The following is a 20164-nucleotide window of genomic DNA, read 5'->3' as shown; positions in this document are numbered from 1 at the left end:
AGTGTTGGTAACATAAACACTACGTGTGCATTAATTCAAGCATAAATACCGAAATGCACTCAATTGGTAGCAGTGTTCATCGTTAAATAAAAGGCTTGAAGATATAAAAATTAATGATACATTGGAATGAATCACCGATTCCTTCCAAATGAGTAAAATGACTCCACCTCACACACTCAATTCTCCACCACACCCCAGAGAGCACTAGTGTGTGAATCGGTATTTTTCACTTTGTGTTTTATAAGCGAAATAATTCAGGAAATTGATTTCTAAACATGGGAAAATTAATATCACCTCCCCATCGTTCATTTCTCTTTGTTGCATCACAGAGCTACTACAAGTACTAACATCTGGGCCTAGCACGACAACGCTTGTTTAAACTCCCTCGCAAACACCCGTGCCGTCCGTGACATTGGCAGGTGGCCCACCAGGGTGAAAATAAAATAAAAAAGCCACCCAATATTAACAATTAGGATTGATATTCAAATGCAATTTAAATCATATTACAATTCAATGGTAATTCAAACAATATAAGTACAGCCCGAGCGTCAAAATCTCCATCTAAACCAAAAGCATACGGGGGAAAAATAAAGTATGAATTAGTAATGGCAGCGCGACTTGCAACGTCATTCGTGATGAAATCGGCAACAGGTCCACACGTGAAACCAATACGTTTCATTCGAAGTAATATTACTCGACAGAGAAATGGTAAAAATAACACCTGATTAAATGAGCGCGAGCTAAAGGGGCGAAAAGGTCTGCACTCTCAAAGTGGCGTGCAGAGCTCGAATGATAGAGCCCCTTGCTGGGTTCACAGCCACGCATTTAGCGACCTAAAATTGCTGTTGCTGGGTGCCGAGGGCCTGCAAAGGACCTGCTCAAATCATCACTGGGGCCTCCACTTTGCCAATTATTGGTAACCCCCAACCCCTCCCATTCCCACTTGCAAGTCTCCCAACCACTCCCACACTTCGACTTTTGATACTAAACTAGTTTAGGCATGCGTGGTTCTGAGCAATGTCCTATATTCCCGTTCTTTAAATCCCCAAGTCCCCTAACCCTAAAAAAGACCCCTAAACATTCTGCTTCAACACCAAACTTGAGATATGACCTTTATCTCGAAGCACCTCTGCTGCTAAATTCTGCCAGCCCTCAGAAGGGGTGAGGTGCGGGGGGGGGTGTGAATCTACATTTGAAGCCCAACCCAGCATCCCAGGACACGCACGTCCATTACGGTTATATATACGCGCCATGTGCACATGGATGGGGTTTCCCCCCCCCCACCGTCTGCTTCCTTGCCGACAAAAGCAGTGAAAGTTGTGCAGGAGCGGTTCCAACATGTGTAATGCGTTGGGGCAGGCCGTGCGACTCCCATCCGTAAAAAAGCTTGAGGATGAGAAGCCGGGGAGACGCAACGTTGAGGTGGTGCCGAGACACGGCGTGCATCAGCCTTGCCTGGGGCGTACACAGTGTTCGGTACGAGCACCTTCAACCCCGGCCCGTCCCTCTCTCTCGGCGCCTCCGTCTTCCCACACCCCAAGTTCGCCAGGCGACTTCACGGTTGGATCAACCGCCCCCCCCCCCACCCACCCCACCTCGTCGTCGATCCGTGGACGCTGGGTTACACGCGGGAGCTCGGCAAACGCTCCACGACCACGTGCGGCAAAGTCGCCACACCGCCACGCCTCCCCCGACCTCCCCCCCCCCACCCCAAACCACTTCCTTTAGATTTGACCTCTCAGCAAGTGACAGGTTAAGAGTAAAATTTTCCGGAGACAAAATGCAAAAATGAAATAAAACGACGACGAGAACGCAGTGTAAAAAGGTAAACGTTGGCGCGGCCTGCACTCGGTCGGTCCGCGGCTGAGCGCAGGCAGCGCCCCCCGTTGCTGCTGCTGCTGCTAATCGGTCTTGTGGCAGTACAGGTCCTTGAGGGCCTTGAGCTCCTCGATCAGGGTCTTGTTCTGGTTCTCCAGGACGGCCAGCCGGTTCTCCAGGCACTTCACGTACTCCTTTTTTTTCCGCCGGCACTCCCTCGCCGCCTCCCTGCGGTGCGACATGGCAAAGGCAGAGGGGGGGGGGCGCTTGAGTTTACACACGCATATACGACCAACGAACAAATTGCCTGCAATGCGCCCGGTCTCGTCAGATTAGCAAGCTAAGCAGGACACAAGCCTGATTATTTCTTGGATGGAAAAAACACAAAGCACTAGACAGGTGGCTGTAGGCCACTGCAGGATTACGTTGTGGGCAGCAATAGGCAAATGGAGCAGAATTCATTGCCGTACTGTACGTCTATGCTCCCACATCTACATCAGTGGCGAGTGATAGCCGAACCGGTCCTGAACCCCCCCCCCCCCTTGACCAACCCGCACTGCCCAGCATGGATAAATGTAGTCCAAAAGCCCCCCATGACCACGTGACGTGGGGAGACCTCATCCACCAGTGGATTGACAAGACGGCTGTTGACGTGTACACATACAACTGCAACCGCCGTTTGCCACCGATCGTCATTTCTCTACGGTGCTTGTGCCAGGTTAGGTGCACTTTGAGATGATGTACAATGGCGAAGGCTCGCTGGCAGGTCATGGGTCAGAACCATGTGCTAAGGGTTAAAACTGGGGTACTTGACAGACACAGCACATGCATTCCCCTGTGTGCTAACTGTTGGTACATACACAACTGTCAGTTGCTAATATCGAATGAATCAATGCTGTTGCAGTAAAGATCTTACAGGCTAGTATCTTAAGTCTGCCACCCACCGAAAACTAAAAAAAAATTATTCCGCATGGCAAGTGGATCATTCTACGGTTCACCAAACCCTGCCTTTAAAGCACTATTGCAGGCACACACCACCATGTACAGCACATCAATAACTTTACTCAAAAGTACATCTCATTACCTACAAACTCACCGCTAAATCTACTTATTAAAATAATCATCTGCCTACTCAACTAAATACATATTTTTTTACCTACGTACAATTACTATTCAAAATGTTAGCATCTAAACAAGAAAACATTTAATAATTTACAGAAGATAGAGGAGTGACAAAAATGACAGGAAAACCAATGTTTAATTCTAATAGTTTGGTGAAATAAAGTTCAGAACCAAATGTAACGTTGAGTGTTTCTTTTTCCCATGCAGTCATTGGCAACCAAGCCAAGACCATCAACCCACAACACTTGGGGACTTGGTTTAATCCACAGATGGTCAAAACTGGAATTCGCACCCAAATGTTCAGCGGTGCCCGCTCAGTGCTCGGACTTCTGAGCCACCCAGCCATCGACTGGCACACTCCTCTACCCACCCACCCACAACACAATCCTGTGCTATACCCAGCCACATATTCGAACACCCATTTACCCACCCACCCACCACTGCAACCCCCTGCTGTCCTGTGCCACACACCTGTTCTTCATGAGCCGGATCTCTCTCTTGCGTGTCACCGGCTCCTCGTGAATTGATGGCGAGCTCGCTGGCGACGCTACCACCATGTTCTGCTGCAGGTTCCCAGCTTTCAGCGAAGCGCCACGCCAATAGGGTCAGGTCGTGGTCACCATCATCACCACAACCGGCGAGGGGTCAGGGTGGGGGAGGGGGGTGGATAGAGAGGGGAGGGTGTGAGAGCAGAGGGATGGGTTTTTGTGGGCATTGAAAAGTTAGCCGGCAAGTCAAGTTTCCACAACCATTAACATGACATTTGCTACTTTGAACACTTTCCAACCAATGTTCAAAGTGTTTATCCATTATCTATGTTCGTCGGTCTGTCATGGGGGAGGAGGGGTTTGCACGAAAACTCAAAACAAATAAAAGATAGTGTCTTCTTGGTTCTTTCGGTAAAGTTACGTAGAAGGGAAGTAATGAAATAATAAAAATAAAACATAATTCTCACGACGTTTCGGCCACAACGCAAGCAGCCGTCCTCAGGTGAAAACCAGGTCTGTCGGGGAGACGGCGTCTGTTTACTTGACAGAGAGAGAATTACAACTCATCTAGCTGTCTGATTTGTTTGCAGGTTGCACCGCGAGTTGTTCGGCAAGATACCCACGTGCTTGACGCTTCTGGCAGCACGCGAAGCGAACGTCGCACATCATCCAAAATAGCGCGTGGTAGAACCAAAAAACACATGGCAGCACCAATGCAAACACCTACATATGCAGTAGAAATGATTTAGGCACACAAATATCAGCGAAGGACCGCGTCACTGTACCTTGCACCACAAATTGTCCTCCCTGCAGCAGCACAGGCTGTCCGTCGGACGTCTGCGCATACTGAAGGATGGTGGCCGGCCCGGATGCGCCCCCCGTCCCGGACGATGGGATGGCGAAGGCCTGCAGGCCTTGCAACGCTTCGGCACCCCCCGCTGTGGTGAGGTGAAAGGTACCCGCCTTGGCCGATGGTAACTGTGAACGAGGATAAGGACGGACAGGGCGATCGGATTTAGATGTGCAAACCTAACGATTCATGCCCCCCCCCCTTCAACCCCCGCTCTTCCCCGCACCACCCCCCACAGAGTCGATAATTGACCACGATTTGAGCTACAAGTCGTTTTACTGTGTTCATAAGAGAGCTTACAGGAAGAAGGAAGATACATTCTGATGATCCGTGATATTGGTAAGAATGCAATTATAATTAAAACATTTTTCGTCTCATTGATATTGGTTTTAGGGTATTCCATCTAGTTGTACAGTTTCGTTCGTACAATTTTTTTTAATCAATCTAATATAAATTAGCGTATCATTTGCATGCCCTTTGGGGATGTTTTTCTAAATATATTTATATAAAGTTAATTAAATTTATGCTTAATTTCAGCCTTATTCACTTGTGCGTTCATGTTGATTATTTTTTGAAGGAGCTGTCGTGCAGCGATTACCACACCTCACGAAGAATATGGAGAGCGGAGTTCGATATTATCCGCGGTGGTTAACATGACATCTGACTTGGTCCTGGGCCTCCCCAAGGCCTCACGAGCTTTCAATTATCAACTGGTGGTGCGTGAAAACACCAGCGCTGGGAAAACAACGGCGGCCACACCACCACCTTGTGCGCCATGCCGGCCTTGCTCGGTGCATGTATACGGCACTTGCCCGAACTGTCTGTTAAAGGCTATAGTGGGGGTGTTTGTCTTTGCGTGCAAGTGCGAGTCGTACTGTACTGGCCCCCGGAGGTTTGGAAGATGGAGGAGATTTGGGTTCCACCAGCCGAGTTGGCCTGGGTCTCCCCCTCCCCCTCCTCCTCGCTCTTTTCCTCCAGTGTGGAAGCCACGTTTGTCGCGTCGGCTGAAATCTCGTTGAAAATTTTCCTGTGGAAGACAGTGGTGGGGGAGAAATGGGTCCACGGAAAACTTAATAATCGTTTGGTCAAGTAGCGTTTCATATATATATATCGTTGAATCCCACAACCGCGGAGGCGGAACATTGCAATCGACACGCGCAGATACCAAGTGGTTTGTTACATCGCTCGCAGGTCAAAGACATTGATGGCAGGGGAAGCCCTCATTTAGCAGTGGATTGAGCATGGCTGAAGATGGATCGTGTCAAATTTATTTTAGGAAACAGGAGCGAGTCCCAGATGTGCAGTGCGGGTTTTACCGCATTTAAATATCAACTCGATACCGCCAGGGTGCAAAGTCAAGCCAAGTGGTTTCCTACTCCGAATACGCATTGTGCGACACTCATCGTCTGTACTCTTTGGTTCTTTCGGTAAAGTCACGTAGGTAGAAATAAAACAAAATAAATCACGACGTTTCGATCGCAACACAAGCAATCTTCATCAGGTGGAACAACCACAGCAAGAAAATGCTGAAGTCTGCTTACAATCCTGAGCCTAAGACCTAATCAAGAACTCCAAACTGCATTTCAGTTGGGTTGCTCGTTCAATGGCCTGCAGGGTCAACGGCGGCGTGGTGTATTCCACAAATATGGCCGACTGTGAGGGCGGGCACAAGCCGGCGTGAGTAGGTTAAATGTTGAGTTTTATAAGGGCACCACGGGGTGACCAGCCCCTCCCCACCCAGCCCCACCCCCCACCCAGCCCCACCCTCCCCACCCAGCCCCACCCTCCCCACCCAGCCCCACCCTCCCCACCCAGCCCCACCCTCCCCACCCAGCCCCACCCTCCCCACCCTCCCCACCCAGCCCCTCCCCACCCTCCCCACCCAGTCCCTCCCCACCCTCCCCACCCAGCCCCTCCCCACCCAGCCCCTCCCCACCCCACCCCTCCCCACCCAGCATCTCCCCACCCAGCATCTCCCCACCCTCCCCTCCCCACCCAGCCCCTCCCCACCCAGCCCCTCCCCACCCAGCCCCTCCCCACCCAGCCCCTCCCCACCCAGCCCCTCCCCACCCTCCCATTTTTGGATGCACGACGGACGAAAGGACGGACACAATAATCCCCTGTGGGCTGGTGTAACCAGGAGGTTCCTACCAGTATAAGTATAATTACAGCAGTATCTTTTGCCGAAATCATAAATTCCATTAAAAAATTCTTACAATATATTCCCACTGATGCGAACATGATTGTAAATTACCCTGGCCCTGCTGGGAACTGGACTCTGCCAGCCCATGGTCAGTTTGACACACACCTGAACGACGGGCGTCGCGCGAGCAACTCCTTGCGCTTGCGCAACTCCAATGCGTTCTGCGCGCCCTCCTTGGAGTTGTCGGTCTCTGTTGCGACTGCCACCTAATAGCGCCGTCAAATAACGAAACAAATCAATTCCAAATCAGAATTAATGGTCAAGCAGTAAAAAATAAAATCAGCAACAGCTGCCGCCGCCATCCACCACTAGGGGATTGTGACGCCACCATGGCGTTTGAGCCAAGACAGGGCAGATCAAGATTTTAGGAGTTAACTGAAATAACTGGCAGATGTGCCACCTGTGCTCAATAATAACAAATAAAGGCAAAGATCTCTCGTTTTGCACGAACAAACTTTTGGGGCAGGTGCTGTTAGCGAGCAGCTATGATGGCCGGCACGCCATACGAGAGGGTGGGTGGCCAGCACCATGCCCAGCCGCCTTTGTCCCCCCCAGTGATGATGGTTACACAGCGCAGCAAATACGTAAGGCTGAGCCGTCCTAGGGGAGGCCCAGGACCAGTTCAAATATTCGTCACCGATGTTGTTCATAAGCGGAAATCAAACTCGGGTCACCGATTTCATAGCGTAGTGTGCGAACCACTATACCACCACTCAATAAATACACACGCGTACAAATAATCCTACTTTAGTATAGCCTAATAAACTGCAATGAGTGTTAGCGATCAACTATTAAGGCCAACACACAGCGTCGCCAGAACCATGCTTCATTGGACTCGTTTCCCCATTGCGGATGTTTACAGAATGAACCAGGTTCTCATTTGAAGCAGAGTTGACACCAGGGGATGCCTTCATTCTGCTCAGTAGATTGATTCGTGGTTGATGATAAATTATTAGAGCTAGGCTATACAATTAATTAAATTAATCTATTACTCCACTGTTATTGGTTCTATATCTCCGGTAAATTGGTGTCGTTATCGGCATCATCAGCCACGTCACGCTGCGCGTGGTTTGAAGGGTGTTTCAGGAGGCAAGTTGTTAGGGTGGCTGTCATTTTTAAAGAGGCCAAACCAAAGTAATCCATTACAATTTTCATCCCAGATTGACCGACAGCAATTGGCCACCGTGTCGCACCACCGGCAACATCCCGTGTGAATCGTACCTGCACTGTTTGCATCTGCGGGGGCTGAATGACGGACGGCTGCGCGTTCTGGATCACCGTTGGTACCTGCACCTCCTGACCTCCGGGCAGGTGGACGACCGTCACCTCAGGACCCGACACAGCCTGGCGGCAGAGGACAAGGGACGTGAGAATTAAAGATCGGGAGAATGCGGGACAGTCAGATGGGGAAGGAGCTGGGGAGAGAAGGTTGCCCGCGTATGTGATAATAGAAACAGTTTTTTTAGTTACCCAGGATATCCTCACTGAGTATCAAGACTTTTTTCAGTGGGGTCCTGTGCTTGGGATGTCTGCACAATTGTTTGAGAATTTCTGTGTGTGGGAGAAAAGAAGAGCCTGGAGAAAACCCACGCAACGGAATGTAACACTCAAATACAGCAACACTCAAAACACAACAACCTACTTACTCTACGGCCATCTACTGGCTACCTCGGTGCCCTGCAGGTTGGAGATGCCTAAACGTGACAACATCTGTGCGATCTACAAACCCCACCCACCTCCAAGGCATTGAATCACAAGCATCCACTACCACCACTCCTGGATCAAACCCCTTGTGGTAAACATCACTCGTGTTTAACATTCTCACGTCTCGGGCCAATTTGCCTGAACGGTGTTTATTCTTCACTCTTATTTCTGTCACAGGAAGGTCGAGGCGCGACAAAATATTCCACGATAATCAAGTATATATACACACACCATCATTGTTCTACGATCTTTTGTCAATAATCCACTTGTGGATGATGACCTACAAGCCCCGGCGGTCATGGGGGATTGTACGACCACACTTCACCACGTTGGCCAGTGTAGGTTGATGAAGGCGGTGCCTCACACGAGGTCATACATCATGCACCAGGTTGTTGGGTTCACAGCGCAGTGTGCAAACCACCGTGGCACCATTCCCCCCCTCCCCTCCATCACCAACAAACCATAACCGCTGTAGTCTTATTACCATAGCAGAACCAACATTAATGAGGCATCTTGTACATTAAGGCATCAGTAAAGGGCACAAGTCTGGCGCTAAACGTACAAAGGCAACTTGGTCTGTGCAAACTGGGTGCCCGCAGAGTTCGCATGGAAGAACTCAATGCGCATCGCCGCCAGTGATACCGATCTGCTTGGGACGGTGGTGCAAATTTAAACACGCTTCTCGGAAAGTCGATGACGGAACACTCACTCAATGTGCGACGAACAAACTTGTTATTTATGGCGTTCGTTTGTTCAAATTGCATTACAACTGTGCTGCCATCGGAACTCCCAACGTGCAGTGCGCGCCAACCTGTATCCGAGATCGCCCTCGGCAGGTAACGTCACCGTTTTTTGACGTCGCTTCAAGTCACTTCATTCACACTCATGGTAACCCTTTTTATATGCCCTCCACAGGGTTATCAAGTGAAACCAACGTGTTTTAATCATATGTGCTGCAACAGACCACAATTTATATGATGGTTGTTATGAGTTGTTGGCGACGAGGCTGACACCATCAACTCTCTACAACGGAGGACCCTGGTGTAATCGTCACGTGTGGGCAAGAGCTTCATTTCAGACAGATCGACGACCTGGAACATTGAATCTGCAGCTGGTAGACCGCATCCTCTCGCTATAGCCAACAGCCAACTACCCACTCCTGCCTACAGTCTACCAACACAGAATATGGATCCAAACCTAGCACCTCAATAATGCTGGCTCATTAAACTTCCGTTATTCTACACTCAAAAATCAAAGGTGTCTCCTGATTGAACAAGCATCGAGGGAGAACTCATCCTTCACAGGCTGTCATGCCGGTTGATGGAAATTCCACATTACCATGGTGAAAGCCACCTAACACAATATTTATCCAAAGTCTATTCCTGAACTTGTGACATGATCTGTTTATAACATCATTCACAATACTAGCTCTTCACATGTGACGCTGATGGCGTAGGAGGTAATGCAATGTGATTTGTTTATCCGGGAAAGCCTCACCGAGACTCAAAACTCCTTTTCTGAATGATCCTGCATTGTGACGTTTGACCAATTATTTGTCAACAAGTATTTTGCAAGCAGGAGAAAATTGGAGAACCCAGAGAAAACCCACCAAATATACGAGGAGGAAATACTGAAAAGGTGCGCACAGATGAACAGAAAATCCATTTGCTATACTGGCATCTATTGTGGCCACCTTGCAGCCCAAAAAGTTGAGGTTCAACCCATACAATTTAAATTGGTTTTGATACCACCAAATGTGACCGCAACTCAAGATGCCGTACAGAAAGTCAGCATATTTGTATTGCAGGTGGTCAGTGTGATCATCCACCAACCCCTGCCTCCGAAGCATTGCATTAGGCATGCGCCACCAATCCCAGCTTAGTAACATACCTGTGACTTCACTTCCTGTGTAGGTTCTGCTGCCTCCATCATCCACCTACCACGCACACAGAACACATGGCAGTCACACCTGTGCTCTGTGCTGAGAGTATAGAATGAGAAAGATATAAATGGAGTATAAAGAAATGAGAACACAACAATGAGAATGGAAAATATCTTTCTCATTCTATAATCTCACTCGTCACCATTCCAGTCTACGATTCCCATTCCCTATTGTATCTACATCACGCAGGATGCACACACCAGTCACACCTGTGCCTGGTGGAGGACACGGCTCGATCGTTATGGGATAGGTGCTCAGGTGGGACGTCAACAGCAAGCGGAGATCTTCTCAAGCGCTGGACAGCTCAGTGGTCACATCACTCAACCGTAAGCCAGTTTAACAAATGAACTGACAGTCCAGTTGTCACCACAGTCAAACACTTCTGTGCTAGATTACGAACAAATGCAGTCTGCTAGCTATCAAGTTTGTTGCACGTTTGTGTATATGACCTAAAAAAACATCATACCTGTTTAGTGTAGTCTATTGTGCAGCAGTATGTTGACCCAATCCCCAAAAAGTAAACAACTGTTCCTATAAACAACCATGGTAGCAGGGTTCTGCAATCTCTGCATTGAAATAGATAATATTTCTGAATGGTATATCTCCTGGATAAAATCAAGGACATTCATCCGAATAGATACGCAAGCCACGTTAGAAACTAACACAATGGCCACATTGTGTTAAAATTCAGCCCCATCCCCACAGCTAATCTGTGCAGCAGCAGCAGCAGCACTACCACTATTTTGAACACACCATTAAATTAAAACAGTACAAAACAGAAATAAAAACATGACAAATCAAATCAATGTCAAAGCATAATCAAAACACCATTAGGGACAAACAAGGTTGATAAACTGCATCAGCGTGACAAGTGCTGAAACCAGACCCACACGCACCAACAAGGGCGTAAGGCAAATACGTAACGACAGCGTCACGATCCTGACTCACCCAGAGTCCAACACCGAATGCCATTCGTGCGGTTTCACACGCGGGCGTCCGGTACCATTTATGATGCACACACGAGAATGCACACGCCACCACCGCCGTGCCGTTCGGGGCAAAGCGGCTAGAAGAAGGCCCTTGACGAAGGCATGGACACAAACACACGCGTGCGTACGTCACGTGGGCTGAACCCAGCACACACTGCTCGCGGCTGACGTCAGCGGCGTGAGTCACATGGGCATCATTGGGCTTAAAAATAGTTTTCTTTCAAGAGGGCGACGAATGCGCACGGGGGGGGGGTGGTGGAGAGAGGGCTGCCTGGATGGCTGGGTGTGAGCGAGTACATATGGGAGGAGGGGGAGTGTGTGCAAGTGAGATGGAGGGGGGGTAAATCTTGCCCGACGGCTCCCCTCAATACACTGTACGATGCATGGCAAAGGTTGTTCACATTAGGGACCACCATTATGACACCTGGCCAGTGGGCAGTTATCTCCGTGTCTCTCACACACGGCGAATAGCTTTGACCCATGTAAGAATGCACAAGTGTGTGCGCGTCTATTCTGTAGGGATAGACTAGTTCTCATAAGAATGTGGAATTTCCAGAAAGCACAAAGAACGCGGAAATGGGAAACCCCAAAATGTTTTTACGCGTATTTTCTCAAGACACGCATATAACAACATTTAGTCCATTTACAAAAAGAACAATCCATAAATGTGCCTTCATACAATTATGAATCCTGCACACACTTGTGCATATATATACCAGATTACAGCACGGAATTATTTTCTTTAAAATACCAAAACAAAATCTGTATTATAGTACAATAGATGTGTTGCCAGAGAGGTGAAGGGCGAACATTCAAAACGATCGTTCAAACTCAAAACTCCGAACAAGTTTAATATCATAAAAGGTTTTTTCTACTATTATCTGGCAACAAAACAGGTGTTAAGATGTTAAACCACCAAAAGTTTAATATCGAATAAATCACTTCATCTAAGACTGCCATCAACAGCATATAAAAATAATAATAATGATCTGCCTATTTTCAATCTACTACTGGATGAAGGCCTCCCCCCTCTGTGATGGACGTGGGTTTTTTGTACCATACTAAACCACACATGGTCAGTGCAGGTTGACAAAGGGGAGGTCCCTGTACCAGTTCAAATACCACTTGCTGTTGATGTTCGCCATGGACGGGAATGAAACTGTCACTGGTTTCAAGGTGCAATTCACGAGCCATTGCTCCACCCCAACAGAACCTCCTAGGACTGAACAAGAGACCATGTTGGAACAATATGGCTCAATGTCCTCACCGACTTATCTTCATTAAATCTGTATGAATCTAATCACCAATTACATGACAGTTGAGTTACTATATATGCAATGAGGTTAAGAAACATCCTGTCCAGTACTCAAATTCAGTTAGCAAAGCTTCAATCGTCCCATCAGGGTACGACCTGGAAGGCGACATCCCTGAACTCGTTTTCAAGTGAGTTCAAGTAAAATCGAGGACTTCAATACAGACAGAAAAACCGCACACACCACTGGCTAACCACTTGGTTACATAAGCATGGCGATCAAGATCATTACAGCTGGGCGTGGTGCACACACGCCTTGTGATCCAGCGGTTTTAGAGGCAAGGAATTGTGGATCACGTGGATTTTGAACACTTCCAAAACCCACAGCTGCAGTGACCACGAGATAGTAGTACAGGAAGTGGGTTCAAGATCCCATCTCTGGAGAGCTTGAAATATTATCCCAGGGTTTTCTCCAGATACCTCAGATTACTCCCACACACAAAACACTTGTTAAATAGGAATTGCTCAAACCCCCCAATGCAAGAAGTTCATGGAAAAGTATTCGGATTCAAAGCTTTCCTGTAAAAAAAAAATTATCATTATTATGAGGATATTAATATGAGAAATGCGAACACCACACACAAACAGATGGTAATAGGGCTTGCAGAGGGTTAAGTGATGGGCGATAAGAGGTTAATGCAACAAAATACATCATTGTACTATTGATACTTTTCATGCTCCCACATGCATGGTCTCCCACCTTCACCGACCAGCATAGTGAAAGTGTGGTCAGAGCCTTGCCTTCATGGCCCACACGGTGTGGCAAGGCCCTCATCCAACAGTGCAACAACACAAAGGTTGCCCATGTCAATTTTTCATTCCAAGCCAGTGGTCAAAAGTTATACCATAAATACTACAACAACCACTTCTGCCTTCCCAATACGTATTTTCAACTTATCAACCTCAAACATATCAGGAGTAATGGGGATGATCACATTCACAAAACACACACCCTTAAAATGTGAATTGCCAAACATCCCAATGCACTACCCTCCTGAAAATATATCATTGACTCCGTGAGGTATTATCAGGTAAATATAGAATGAGTATGATTGAGAATGACAAGGATATTAACTTTTGATCTTACGAGAGGGCAAATACTGCTTTGCCAACTTTGCTCTCATGGATATTCAATAATTGATTAATAAAACGGCATGTATGACAAGTAAAATCCCCTGTGATTTATACATTTTGTAAACAATTAACTATAAAATAAGTCTAGCCATCTCAATCATGATCAGTCTAGGCTCCAGAATACTTGAATATTGTAATTCGCAGTTAGCACTGCCCAAAACTTCCCAAGGGTGGAGCGGTGGTGCATTGGCAAGCACAACACGCTATGAACCCGGAAACCGAGCTTTGATTTCCCGGTCAAGGCTACCGTTAGTGGCGAGTGATGTCGAACGTGGGCCCCTCTTTAACCCTTCACCAACCTACACTGACCAGCATGGTAAAGTATGGGCAAACAAGCCCCGTGACCGACATGACATGGAGAGGCCTTCACCCAGTAGTGGCTTAACAAGGGCAGGATGTGAAGTTTATTAGTACGAGTAACAATAGTCCCACACACCTGCATCACATTGCAGAAAAACAAAGAAACCGGACACGAGAGAAATATATGGCTGGTAAGTAAACACAAACACACATAGTGTACTACCTGGCCAAACAAATAACAAGTTATGTATACAAGTAGCATTTTCTACGTGGGTCTAGCCGTGTACACTGCTTGGTACGCTGCAAGCACTAAGCCGTACGTGGAAGATCTGAATGACAACTGGGTCAAACCACAAGGAACGGGGAATGTGGTTCACTGAGCAGTGGCCACTCAGCACAAGAACACGTGCCAAGCCAGCAAGCAACTACGTGTCAACTTCACCAATTTTGTTCATGTAGCACCTCATGGCCGAGCAAACGTCCAGTTCTGTCCGATATACTCTCCGCGTCGAATCTCTTCAGTCTGGCATAATGTTGGCGGGTGGGATGGGCGGCTAAAACAAATCACAAACATATGTAAATTCGGTCATAATTGGTTTACTTGGCAACATGTTTACAGTCACACGGGTACTGGGTCACTGGCCCTCGATGAGAGAGGAGCAGCGTAAAGATCTACTTTATTGCAAGAGCGCTTAAACTGCAACCCGGAAAATCCGCCCACGGGACATTCGCCGACTAACTGTATATACGAGATAGATTTGCATACAAAACTGCAAGTTGCGACTTGACCACGAGATGGCAGTACAATGGATTCTTGAATATATCTGTGCAGAACTTTTAAGCGTTGCCCCTTCGAATGCATGGGATTCCCTCCGTGGACCCTGCATGCCAAAACACGTATCGATGAAATTGGCCAAACATCCCAATGCAGCACCCTCTTCAATGGAATCTTTAGGGTTAAGGCGTTCCAGAAGAAATCACAATATTCATCAACACAACAATGTGTTAATATCGGTGGACCTACAAATCATAACTTTGTGTTAAATATGACAAACTATGTATAACGTGACCTATTGCCTTAGCTTTCTCGACAAGTTGAAACACATCCCCCCCCCTACCCATTGTGCAAATTGATAAAATACAAAAAAAATGCCAAGGCCTCTTATTGGTGGCTGATACAAGCAATGCATTGCAAACATTCATGTGCGTTTGTATGTGAGCTAGTAACGATATAAATATAAAAACGAGGCATGCAGATAATGACATGTGCGACTGGTGATATCTACAATTTGACGGAAACACAGTTTTCGAAAACATCTTAAGTATGAGTCTAATATCAGCGTGCACGCTAGTGTTGCCGTATGTGTATTGGGGGTAACCTTTATCATTAACTTGTGTTTTAAATTCAGCATATGCTTTAGCAGTGTGTACATGTGTGTACGCATTGTAATGTATGTGTGCTAAGCTCTATCCCAGTGTGTTTGTTCAAAGTTGAGTTGCTTTTGTGTCCTGATGCATTTAGTTTGACTCGATTGTACCCATTCATTATATCGTGAGTACCAATGTGTATATAATAGGATGTATCAGTTTGTAAGAAACATCACCCATGTCTGTATGTGTAGAGTATGTATCAGTGTGTATGACGATGTGCTGTTCTAACATGTCTAATGCTAGCTGCTACGGTGTATATTAGTACTGTCCTCCTGTGTACTATGTGTACAGTAGCATACACTAAGCACTAGTCTGTTTGAATTCCCTCACTGTCCATGTACCAGTGTCTGACAGAATGACGATATACTCGTGTACAAATCATGTACAATACCACTATACATTGTTTAAATATTACAAGCCTTTATATACATACGCGTATACACCATATACTACTCTGGTATTAGGCGCCTCTGGAAACCCAATGTATTTACTACTATAATGAGCCAACAATGTTTGTGTGTAAGGCGCGTGACGTCACTTCACGGCGACCAGCCCCCCTCATTAATAATCATGAACAAGTGACGTCACTCCACAGAGCCCCCCCCCTCATTAATAATCATGAACAGGTGGGCTCCTCCACATGGACCCCCCTCATTAATAATCATGAACAGGTGACGTCCATATTCTTTGGGTCTTTCGGTAAAGTCACGGATCAAGACGTCCACCAAATGGACCCCCCCCCTCCCTCATTAATAATCATGAGCGGGTGACGTCACTCCACATGGGGGGGGGGCGAGACGCCTCCTCCCCCCTCCTCAGCATCAACTCACAACCCTCACGTCACGTGATCTCCGTAACGCTGTTGAGACATCGAAGTAAAAAGGACGTCATGATGAACAAGGGATCATAACCTTTAAAGTAAATAAGTTTGTGTCACCGCGGCCTTTCACATTGCACACGAATAGATGCAATGAATATCACGTCGCGGTCTGTTTTTCGCTTAAATGTATCAGATTTACTGCAATATAGGCTTGTAATTTATTATTTAACAACGTGCAATCTTTTCTATTTCTCACGTGACAGTTGTTTTTTGTTTAGATTTTTTTAAGACGCTTCATTGCTGATCGGTAGTTTATGTTATTTGTTTTGCGTTCGTGATTTTGGTAACCCAGCTCAAGTCTTGCAAGACCCCACTCGACTCTTCGAGTTCTCAGCTGGCTAAACAAAATAATATATATGGGCGTGCAGGAGGCCCCTTACCTAACCGAGCTCTGAATTAACTTGGACATAAACATACAACTGCGACTGCACTACCATTCTCTAATCGTGTCTAGATGCATCAGTGCTAGCACTTGAACGAGGACGTTTGGCAGGGTTGTTATCTGTGGGGATACGGAGTCCCACTAACAAGTTTGACAATGTTCTGTTAGTTGATTTTGATGCCATTGAAAATGACGACTTTTTTTGCACACATCTGGCGTAGAAACAACGAAGCTATCGGCCACGTTTGTCGAGACTTAAAAATGTGAGTTTTTGTTCAATCCAATTCTACATAAATGCATGGAAATTTAGAATAAAAGTTACATTGTTAAGGGGTATGTATGTTCAACTTGTTTCGCACCTTATGAAGCCAACTGTGCAAGTTCAACATACATACCCCCTTTCTTAAAAATGTAACTTTTATCATTAATTTCCGAGCATTTGTTAACGTTTAATGTAGGGAGCGAGCGACGACCGTGCGGCTGCATTACCATAAGGACGCGGCTGCACACGCCATGTCTACGTACGGTGCGAAAGAAGTTCAACACACAGCAACACACTCCCGTTCTTAACCGTGCCATTTTTGTCATTAAATTTCCGTGCATTTGTTTATGACGACCGCGCGGCCGCATTACCGTAACGGCGCTGCTGCATTACCATAACAACGGCGCGGCTCCATCACCGTAACGGCGCGGCTGCGTTACCATAACAACGGCGCGGCTGCGTTACCATAACAACGGCGCGGCTCCATCACCGTAACGGCGCCGCTTTGCAATTGGGAGCAGCGCTTCCCAGCAGTGGCAGAGGAGGCAAACGAGATGATCGCCGTTGTATTTAAATCGCCAAGTCTGCGTAATTAAAGCGCACAATATCGCTTAACAGACTCAAGGGTGATTGTTTATGGTGGCGTGCATTTATTACGTTATATCCAGCAATGTCTTGCGTGATGCATTTTTAAAAGTGGGGCAGTTTTTTTTTATTAGGCCGGCAACGCACACAGCCTTTCTTGCAGTAGCTTTAAGGGTAGTTGCTACTTTTTTCCCAAGGAGCTAATCGGTATTTCTTGCAAAAACATGTTGAGTATTCATATTCTTGGGTTTTTTCGGTAAAGTCACGTAGGTAAAAAATTTAAATTAAAGTAAAATAAAAAAAATAAAAATCACGACGTTTCAGAGGCAACACAAGCTTCATGTTGAGTAGCTTGTAGTTTTATCTTGCTACCTTTTCAAATAAGCTTCCCAACAGTCAAAACGCATGAATACTTAGCCAAAGTAATTAGAAGTATGGCAAGCCACTGGAGCTACACACTTTTAAAATCTACATTTCAAAATAATTTTCTTTAGAATTAATTTTAGTGTTTAGTTTATTGTCCTTACCCGCACCTCCGATAAGCACGACTGGCTAAGTCCGGTGCGAAATAAGTTCTAACATACACACAACCTTAGCAACACATTGTATTTATATTACACACATGCCAGAAAGTAGAAAAGGTTAAGTCCTGCTAGGGGCAGTACCCACAAAGAGAGAAATTTATGCACAAAAAAAAACACGTTCTGAGAACGTTTTGGGTCCGAATTGCAGACTCAATACTTGGCAATGCCGATCGCCTGATCCCAACCTGGAACTTTACACGACTTGGCACCCCCCTCCACCTCCCACTGCACTTTCGTCTCATTCCATCACCAACACGCATCACAATCGGTTTCCTGTGACGCCATCGCATGGGACTGCGAGCATTGCAAGTCTTCAAAATGTTGGGAGATTACAACTATAAGTATTGTTTTATTATTACCGGGTAAGACCCATCAGAGGATCCCACAAACCTGGCCCCACTGGGCAATGGTGTGTTACACACAGATCTCGCCTGTTAAAATACAATATTCGTAGAATCTTGCTGTAATCAATTAGAATCGGTGTTTTCGTTGGACTTGACACGTGGTCCTACAGACAACCAATAACAATTTGCCCACATCCTTTCTGAGAAAGCGATATTGAATTGTAGTTAACTGCAGAACTCCAATCGTCACACATCACCTGCCCATAAAAACTACTTAGGTATCATTAATCTGTGTGTAATGGGGGGGGGGGGGCAGTAGAGTATCTATGACTATATACCATGGAATATTGTGAACTATATTACTACGTGTCTTGGGACTAAATACTGCAGTTCTAACTATAGTTGGCCGTATATGTATTATGCATATAGTACTCTATGTACGGTACTGTTATATTGCCTAATAAGCATTAGTATTATTCGAGATTTGAAGTATTATTAGTGTACTTCACCCTCCTATTTATAATGAAATCGTGTTGCCCACATGTACTGTATGCTGTATATGCCATGGTAGTTTATTACTAAGAGCATGTATTAGTGTATTATCGTGTAGTATGCCTGTGTAGTTGCAATATTGCACGTTTTCATATCCTTTGGAACTTTCGGTAAATTCACGGAGATAGGTTCAAAGAAAATAACAAAAAAACTTTACCTTAAGACCAAAATAATATTAATTCTTGCAGTGATCAAAGCTTTAAGTCAATATTGCACGTTTCAGTGATGTTTAAGTGTATTACTAGGTGCTATTGTGTACGCATTAACATCAGTATGTACTCGTGTTATAGAACTCGAGTTGCACACAACGCAATGTGTACACCACGTGGTTTATAGTAATTTACTTGTATAAACATGTATGTATTGTAATACATGTGTCATGTTGGACTGCATACTGCTAATGTTGATGGCCCATATACTGTTCATGGTTTATAGTAACGTGTACGGCTTGTAATGGGACGATGTTTCGTGTAATATTGTACATTGCCAAGTACTCTTGTGCATGTAAAAGCGTTATGTAAAACACTTATTTGTGCTACAAGTCCTGTCGCCATTATATGTATCTACATATTGTATATTATGACTATATACTATGCCATATTGTGTACGTATTATCGTTCACTGATGCATATAACACTTGCTATTATAAGACTTCATATACGCACGTGGAGTACGATGTACGGCTCCATACAACGTACTCTCAGTACCATGCCCTACTGTGTATAATTAGTATGTACCACACACTACTCGTATCCTACAAACCCATTATATGTACTATGTTAAGACTACGTACTCTTAGTATGTAGGCTGTGATACAACAGCATTAGTATTTACTGTACGTACTATCGTGCACTAGATACTGCGATAGTACCACAGGCCCCCACGTGTACACTGTAGTATGACCATGTACAACGTGTAGTAGTACTATTGCGATTTGTACGAGTACTCTTCGTACTACACAACTACCACATCTGCCTGCACGGAGCACACGGCCGATCGCCTTCCGTGGCCTCCGTCGCTACTACCGCCGCTTCTTCTCGTGTCGGTCGTGGATGTTGTCCATCTATTGTTGTTCTATTCTAACCGCCAACACGCAACGCGACGCGTTCGCTCGCACAAAGAAGTCGAGATACACACACACACAAACACAACAAGAGAGACACCGCAACTCCCGCCAAAAAAATCCCCGAGCACCCCACGCGGAGTCACGAGCGACGTAACCAACTCACCTCGTCACGGACTACGACACGACGCGCGCGGCGGCGGGACACACGCCTCTCCC

The 20164-nt window shown here is 46.1% G+C and overlaps 1 protein-coding gene across 1 annotated transcript; it reads right to left on the bottom strand.

Moving 5' to 3' along the window:
• Positions 1 to 1729: 1729 nt before the first annotated feature.
• Positions 1730 to 20091, bottom strand: LOC144729072 (cyclic AMP-responsive element-binding protein 1-like). Its single transcript, XM_078608952.1, is given in 9 exon segments — positions 1730 to 2046; positions 3412 to 3517; positions 4214 to 4388; positions 4390 to 4406; positions 5154 to 5305; positions 6587 to 6687; positions 7703 to 7825; positions 10076 to 10121; positions 14325 to 20091. Coding segments are annotated over 9 exon segments (870 nt in total). The 5' UTR covers positions 14330 to 20091; the 3' UTR covers positions 1730 to 1901.
• Positions 20092 to 20164: the final 73 nt, after the last annotated feature.

Source organism: Lampetra planeri, chromosome 31 (genome assembly GCF_965212315.1).
Source record: "Lampetra planeri chromosome 31, kcLamPlan1.2.h2, whole genome shotgun sequence".
In the NCBI taxonomy this organism is placed as follows: Eukaryota; Metazoa; Chordata; class Hyperoartia; order Petromyzontiformes; family Petromyzontidae; genus Lampetra; species Lampetra planeri.
This window is presented reverse-complemented; position numbering and strand designations above follow the sequence as displayed.